Source organism: Brassica napus, chromosome C7, assembly GCF_020379485.1.
Source record: "Brassica napus cultivar Da-Ae chromosome C7, Da-Ae, whole genome shotgun sequence".
Taxonomy (NCBI): Eukaryota; Viridiplantae; Streptophyta; class Magnoliopsida; order Brassicales; family Brassicaceae; genus Brassica; species Brassica napus.
In genome coordinates, this window is record NC_063450.1 from 40379438 (window position 1) to 40388436 (window position 8999).

At 31.3% G+C, this 8999-nt stretch overlaps 1 protein-coding gene across 1 annotated transcript; it reads left to right on the plus strand.

Annotated features, from left to right (window-relative positions):
- The first annotated feature begins 1588 nt into the window (after nucleotides 1–1588).
- On the plus strand, nucleotides 1589–4745 carry BNAC07G25350D (uncharacterized protein At3g28850). The gene has a single exon (XM_022706110.2). It carries the CDS (start codon nucleotides 3322–3324, stop codon nucleotides 4564–4566), a length of 1245 nt encoding a protein of 414 aa, XP_022561831.1. The 5' UTR covers nucleotides 1589–3321; the 3' UTR covers nucleotides 4567–4745.
- Nucleotides 4746–8999: the final 4254 nt, after the last annotated feature.

The following is an 8999-nucleotide window of genomic DNA, read 5'->3' on the forward strand; positions in this document are numbered from 1 at the left end:
GAGAGCTAACAACCATTAAACAATATAAAACACATTTGTATCAAAACTATCATAAATAAATAGATTAAAATAAGTTTCTTAAAACAAGGTTTAGTGGAGGCCATCTAACCCTGTTTCCAAACGGCAACACATAACAAGACAGAAGACCAACAATGACATCCGTTAATTAAGCCACTAAGTAACCCACTTCTCTCTCTCTCTCTCTTTTTTACTACTATTACTTACTATCATATACTCCATTTGTCTCCACTCATCTTACGGTTAATTTGATTTTTAAGGCGTAAACATTTCCTTGAAAGTATTGTTATTCAATCATTGATCAAATAATAAGTCCAATGATTCATGTTAGTTTGACGTTGGAAAGTACTAAGATACAATAATAATATAAGAGGCATAACTTCTTTTTTTTGAACGAATATAAGAGGCATAACCAGGATACGACTTTTAACCGAATAAGAGTTTCTGAACCAATTATTATAAGAGGCAAAACTACGAATGCGATCTTTAACCAAATCAGAGTTTCTGAACCAATGTGAGGTTTTTAGTTTTAGTTTTTTAGTTTTTTTTTTTTTGGTTTATCTACTTCAATTGGATCAATCGGTAACATTTTGAAATTGATTTGGTTATTGGTTGGATTGATTCAGATCATATAAATCAATAAGCACATTTACTATTAATGTATCATACAATATATACAAACTATATCTCCATTAATCATTTAATAGTTATTTAACAGTTGAAATAATAACGATAAGGACGTAAATTAATTTTTAATATTGCTTTTAAGTTTATTTATACTTTCTATTTTAGCTACCAGTTACCCACTTATGTTCAAGATATTATTTACACTTGATTGGACCAGCAAAACTTGGTGGCTTTGGAAAAAAATCATATTAAATAGTCCGCTTTGTGCTGAATCAAACCATCATTTTTAATGGCAGAGGCTAACAAACATTTCGGGGGAGAAAGATTGTTGTCGTTTCCGTATTTCTACCCCATAAATATATTGGAGAGTATGCATCCTGAAATTGAGGTCACGATTTGGACTTACATCTATGTTTGAAAGCAATTTGAGATATTCGACAAAATTAGTGTAAATTTATTTTGGTTTGCATAATACTAAGTTTTACTATTTCTTATTGTTTCTTAGTTCGTTAATGGCTTTGTGCTCCGAAGATTAAAGTGCTGCTAATTTGCATCACGGAATTTTATGAAAATCCTAAAATTATCATAGACATAGAATTCCGTAGACGTAAATTATACTCCCCTTTTCTATTAAATATCAATATCAAAAACAACGGCCTTAAACTCTCGACATTAAAAACATGTACTAGCTCCGTTGGTTATTATACGACGTTTCAAAGGTTTGCACGTAAATTAAGAAAGATAATGGAATCTCTATTTTAACCTTCTCGGTTAGTGTTTAGTGTTAAAATTGACTTTGTATCATTATCAGTTGTGAAGGTAAACAAAGTCTTATTATGTCATTATATGCTTGGGATTCCGTGAACGTCAGATATAATGATACAAAAAAAAGCACTTAAACGTTATTAATTTAAAATTTTAAATAAATATAAATTTCAGGATGAAATTTAAACGTTATTAATTTAAAAATTTAAATAAATTTAAACAAAAATTTAAAAAATGTTATTAATATCCCAACCATTATAAAAAAAATTAAAACCATATTTCTCTTTATTTTTGCGTCGAAAATCTCACTCTCTGTTTAAGCAACTCAAGTTGATACGATGGTGTACAAAACTAGAAAAAAGTTCCTAGTTGTAACAGTTGGTAAATAGCATGTATATAATACAAACACATATTTTAAAATACAGTAGAGAAGAGAAATCTGATAGTATAGAGGCATATAGGCCGGCCACAGCTCAGGCTTTCTAATCATTCAAACGAGCGAGATCCAAGCTATATGTTTCAAATAGTGTCATAAGTGAGAACATATGTAAACAGTCAAAGAACAATATAAAATGTTACTAATTCTTTAAACATTTTTTTTTGATTAATATGGATATCCAAACAAAAAAATTCAGTCTAATCTCCAATGAAAAATGTAGTCTATGGATAAATCTTCTTTTTTGAATATGTAAATGAGCTGTAAATAAAATGGTTCATATCTGTGTAGATGTCCGTAAACCATATGATCTTCTTTTTATTATTAATCGCCTAGATCGAACCTAAAACGTGTTGGGCATCTCAGTTATCACTCTACTGCAATATCTCATCCTATACTATTTAAACATTGTTTGAAAAGTAACTAGTAGATAATTCCGTGTTCAGCAATATAATTACACTACAAAAGAAAGAAAATATAAAATTTGGATCCCTATATTTAAGATCAAAAACCAAGTACTGACTTTGGATAAGATAAGATCCAAAATCATGAAATTGTTTCTGCAAAAATGCTGGACGAGATTTAATGACTCATAGATTGTCCATGAAAACATAATGTTATCATAATCATATTTAATCTAAACTAATTTGTTTTATCCTTGGTCCCTTTAAATTTAGTAAATAAAAATAATAATGTAAAGCTTATCAACATTTTTAAAAAAGGAGTGAAATCATGTATCAATTAATAGATTGAACTAAAATCATTGAATTGGCAATCTAATTATTATTATTTTAAATAATAACCACATATATTTCAAGAAATTAGTGTATTCCAATTTACAATATGCTAATATTTTATGCCCATAAAAGAAAACAAAACTAAAGTTATATAGAAGGACGCAAAAACTGGTAGATATTATTCCTATTTAAAAAAAAACAATTAAAAAAGTTTTATCCGAAAAGGAACCATGAACCATATGAATTAGTACACAGAACACCTTTTTTTTTTTTGTCACAGAGTACACAGAACACCTATCAAATGGTTTTTGATGACTTTATAAATAATCAAATTATCTGAGAGAATTTTTATAAAACGCCACATCCTTTCTCCTTCTTCTCTGCGACTTTTAGAGAGAGAGAGGGAGAGAGAGAGCATCCAGACGAGACGAGGAGACTGTAACTAGATGATGTTTTTGTCCTTGTGCTCGCTTTCATAAGTCAATTGGTTTGGACCATTTGATTTTGTTCTTCTTTTTTTATTAAATTCCTCAAAAGTACTCTGTTTTGGTCCCCTGTTCTGTCTCTGTTTCTAAACTGCTCTTTACTCGTAACTCATTACGATCTCTCTTTCGTCTTTTCTTTTCCAGCTATTATTTTCACAAATCTCCATAAAAAAAATATTCTTTTGATATATATATATCTCATCGATCTTACCAAACCATTTATCTCCAAGAGTTTTTCGTTCCCTGATCCATTATGGGCTGTACGAGCTCGAAGCACCGTAAGCGATGCCACCACTGTCGGCAAGGATATTGTCCGGTGAACATGCGTCAAATCCAATCAGTGCACCACCCATCTCAACACTCCGACGACAGCTGCCACATGGTTGCTCTCAGCTCCACCAGCCTCGGCTCTCTCAAGCTCTGCGACTCCTCTGACTTCAGCGGGAACCTTGTCCCCGCCGCCGACGAATCTCGAGAGAAACGACGAGTCTCCGTAAATGGGTTTGTTCACAGAGAGAGGTCGGAGAAGGAGAAGTTGAGTTCGGAGATGCAGGCTAAGCTTATGGAAGCTAAAGTATGGTCAAGCATGATGAACGAGAAGATCCCAAAGATCGTCCCCAAGACTCCCATCTTGACGCCTCCTGGAGAGCCGGAGACGATCAACACGTGGGAGATGATGGATGGTCTTGAAGATTCTGTGAGTCCTAACCACGTTAGGAGCTTCTCGTTTGATACTGCTAGTGGTCATGGTGGTTGTGAACGTCCCAAGTTGAATGGTGATGTAAAGCCATTGTGGCTTCAGTTGGAGGAAGAAGGGCTTGACGACTTTGACGATTTCGATCCTGAGATCATTTCTTCATTCAGGAGGTCTCTCCAGGAACTTCCTTCTGAACATCCTTTTAACATTTCGATTCATGACTTGAAACTGAGACCACAGTTTAAGTTATCTGATGAAGAAGAAGAAGAAGAGGAAGCTACTGGTAAAGACAAGGTGATACTCTACTTCACAAGCCTTAGAGGTATAAGGAAGACATATGAAGATAGCTGTGGTGTCAGAAGTATACTAAAAAGTATTGGAGTTAGAGTGGATGAGCGAGATGTGTCGATGCATTCGGGTTTCAAGGAAGAGCTTAAGGAGCTGCTAGGGGGTAAATTCAAAAATGGCGTTGGGGTTACCTTACCTAGAGTTTTCTTGGGGAAGAAGTTACTCGGAGGAGCAGAGGAGATTCGGAAGTTGAATGAAGAAGGGAAGCTTGAGAAGCTTCTACAAGGCTGCGAGAGGGTGGAAGAAAACAAGAACTGTAATGGGCAAGAATGTGAGGCTTGTGGAGATGTAAGGTTTGTGCCTTGTGAGACATGTTCAGGGAGCTGCAAAGTGTACTATGAACTTGAAGATGATGATGATGAAAGTGTAAAGGAAGAAAGAGAGTATGGGTTTCAGAAATGTCTTGATTGTAATGAGAATGGACTCATCAGATGTCCTATTTGTTGTGATTAGCTTTAAGAATATACACACACAGAGAAAACCTTATTCTTGTTTTTGTTTGTTTTACTACATTGAGTTTTGAGTGCTGGAGTGTTTTATTGCCTCTAGAGCCTAGAGGTTTTGTTGTGTACATAAAGATGTTTAAGATTGTGAAGAAGGTTATATTTCAAGTGTAAAATTTGAAATTAGGATGTGGTGCATTGTTGTCTATTCTTTGAAATTCCGTTGATGTTTTACATGTTGTTGGGGACTCATATATTTGAAAAGGCAGTGGCAGTTCAGGTTAAAAAGTCAGCTGACAAATATGACCGTGGAAAATGAGAATCTGGCAAACTCTTATTATGCTTTTTCTTTTGTCACTATCTCAAACTTTTATGGGGTGTATATACTAGTCATATAGGCATAGTAGGAAGGAAAATAAAATAGGTATGTCTGTTTAGGGTAGGTGGAAGTTGGGAATATTGAAAATATGAGATTTGAGTAGATGGTAATAATGTGATTTATTACTGTTTAAGTGTATTGTTTTTTTTTTCAATTTCCAACGTGTTATTTAATTTTTAATCAATATACTCTTGTATAGATATTTGTTTGTTAGTTTGTTAGATGATCAGATCATCCAAGCTGTAAAGACCCAATTAATCCCGGAAGTCAGGAACAAGAGCAAATTGTTTAATCTCTTACTAACGTACTAGGTGATAATCCGCGTCCTGTGCGGAATTATGGATTAAAGAGATTATAATTTTAAAACTACACTTCTTAATTTATCGGTGTAATTTAAATATATTTGAATTAAAAAAACTGTAAAAGTAAGGAAAGACTTATATAAATTTATTATGAGTTTAAGATAAAACAAAACATAAGCAATAGAATTATTGTGTTCATAATATAAATTATGAATATAAAATAAGAAAAACATAGACAATAAAACAATAAAATACTAAAGAAACAAATTATAAAAAAGAAATTAAATTCATAATTTTGAGAAGGAGACGGTGGTGAGGACTTTGTTTTGAGAAAGAGACGGCCTAGTATTTATATATGCAATGCGCTGGTCTAGGGTATGTTTGCATAACTAATCGTCCTCGTAATTTTCGAAATTCAAATTAATATTAAATTTTGAGAACTTACCTTATTCCCTACTCGTCGAATCACATGAAATATTAAAGGAAACAAAGAGTTAATATGGTCAACTAAATTCAATTTTAAATCAATCAATTTTGATCAAAAATACGTATTTTTATATCTTTTATTTTAGGAAATCTTGTATATATATTGCTACCACTTTAAAAATATGAAATAGGACGGTATTGAGCCTATATGGCAATTCTGCGAATTTGATTCCTAGATTGGAGTTCTATAACCCGAATGAATTATATTCAAAGACGTATATTGTGGCTAATATTAATGGCATGATTATGCTGTTATGATAGTAATTATTGTGATGAGTGATTGTCAAAGTAAATATATGCCTATGGCTGGCGGATGTTTTGCAGTTTCCTGTTCGGACAATATTTATATTAATGAGTTATTGTCAATCAATATTTATGCCAATTACTGGCATCTTTTTTTAATATATATTTATTAATATATTCATCCGTTAGATCTCGTTTTGATATACATGTATCATGCGTGAGTATATCTTATGTGATTATATGATATAATATATAGTAACCGGTTTTGATATAGTGTAATAAAAAGTATTGAAAGTAACATTAAAATAAATGTTCTTTACGTATTCTCAGAAAACGTTCTTGTTCGAACCGGTTTTAAATAACATCTTCGTTTAGATCGCTAATTACCAATTAGTATGATTAAAAAATTATGCTAAGCTCTACTATTTATATCAACACAGAGCGTAGGTTTTTACTCTCCACGCCAAATTCAATCGAAGAAACCAATATTAATGTTCCTCCTTTAATACCGTATATACCACTTACCTAATTTTGTTATTGCGTGATGCGTTTTCGTGAAATAGGTATTATAAGATCCGTGATGGTCACGCCAAAAATATATCAGAAATATTCTCCTATCGATACGTTTTCGTGAAATAGGTATTTATTATATCTAATATTTGTTTGATGATCAGATCATCCAAGCTGTAAAGACCCGATTAATCCCGGAAGTCAGGAACAAGAGCAAATTGTTTAATCTCTTAGTAACGTATATCAAACTTAGAAAATTGAGTTTCCACAAAACAGTGGACAACACCGCGTTGGTTATATTGAAATTTGTTGAATATATATATATATATATATACATTATGGAAACTACTTTGGTTCAGTGGTTTAACTAAAAAATCATTAATGATTCTATTCCATAAAATTTGGGTTTGTTATTAGGAAAACACAATTATGCGAATTAATAGGAAAAAAACTTACAAAAAACTGTAGATCCTATAGTACGGTTCAAATGGTGTATTTCAGACAAAAAAAATTATAAGGATGTATTTATAATACAAACACCTACAATAAAGTTATCCACCATTAAACAACATTAGAATCACCGGTACAAGAAACAAAAAATTATGTTTTGTACGGCTTATCAAACTATTAGTTAAACATGGGCGTTTAGATACATGTTTGGGTTCTGATTGTGAATTTTAAATTTTTGGGTTATCACGTTTATCCTTCTAGGTTCCATTTTCATATTTCCTAAGTACAAATTGGGTTCGGATCATAAAACTTTGGGTTAGGTTCTAATTGTATAAAAAATCCTAAACCCCATAAAATAATTACATATCATTCGGATTCGGATTATATCAAAAATAGAAGACACAATTTTAAAGCAAAACATTAAAAACACTTAAATTAAATAAAAAAATAATCCAACACACATCAAATTGATAAAATAACAACAAACTGTTAAATCAAGCATTAAATCAAGAATGAAAAAAAACATAGTTTATTAACAATCAGGGACGGACACAGTACAACGACTACAGGGGCACGTGCCCCCTACTGTTTAAAAAAATTTCTTCGTTAAATACTACAAAGTGTATTGAATGTTTCTCCTCTAGAACTAGTCATAATGGAAAAAAAATCATTGTGCCCCCAACTAATTAGCTTCCTGCATCCGCCTATGAAAACAGTATGCATTATTTTATAGATAGAGTAGACTTGTTATTTCATAAAAAAATATAAAGAACTTATTTATAGGTAATTGAATATTTAAAATATTTATTTAAAATTTAATACTTCTTTTTATACCATAACAAAATAAACATTGAATTAATCATTTAAAATACTTATATATATATATATATATATATATATATATATTTCTAATATTCATATTGACGATTTATTTTGGCTTTTCGAATAATCAGTTCGGGTTCGGTTAATAGCACTTCGGATTCAGATATTTTTTATATCACCCTACAAGATCCGTTCAAGTACCTTTTACATTTTAGATTGGATAACGGTTCGAATTTTCGGTTCAAATCTGGTTCGGGTCTGGTTCGGGTCCGGTTCGAATTTCGGGTTCCGGATTTATGCCCAGCCCTACTATTAGTTCCAACCATTTTATTTTTACATGCTTACTAATTACTGTTGCACCAAAACTTCAAAAATAATAAATGTACCTAAACTATTAAAAAAAATTCCACCATTCAAGTTATAGCGCACGAAAGCATAAACCTTCTCATATATCATATTTTGAGTCTTAAAGACTAACAAGTTAACGATTTGTGATACATACTTTTTTGTCCTTTGAAGCTTTAGGGCCTTTTTCAGAACCGTCTAATAGCATGGATTAGTGGAGCGGTCGAACCGTCCCAAGTCTAAAAGCAAAAAAAAATATTAAACTTTATTTTGAAATAGTCAGGATCTTGCCACGACTGAAGATTACGTACAAGAGCCATAAAACATAGAGTGAAGGGAAAAGCCACCCCGGCCCTGTCTAAGAAGTTTAAGTTAGAACGGCAACGTTATCATTTTTAGGGAATGTATTTTACATTAGAAATTCAAACAAGACTCAAATAAAAAACAAAAGACAATTACCTATCTATTTGTTATCAACCAATTTTAATTGGAAAACCATATGAACTTTACAATTCTATAAGAGTAAGCAAACGCATGATTCCCACTCTATCAAATAAAAATATAAATTTTAAATAGTTTACGTATTTAGGTTTTGTACAATGTATGTATACAAATTTAAATTAGCTGTTTTTTTAACATAAATCTATACTATTATTTGAGAAGTGAATTTTCTTACGTCCATGATTTTAGCTAATTTTGCTTATGTGTTATGATTTCAATGATCTTAGATAATTTTGTTTTTAATGTTCTGAATAACCTATATATATATATATATTTATTTATTATATAATTAAAATGAATTTTATATTACTAATGTCATATTTATTTTAGAAGATGATTTTATATATTGTGTTGCTATCTTGAAATTATATTTTTTTCTATTATAAAAGTTAAAAGTTAAGATAT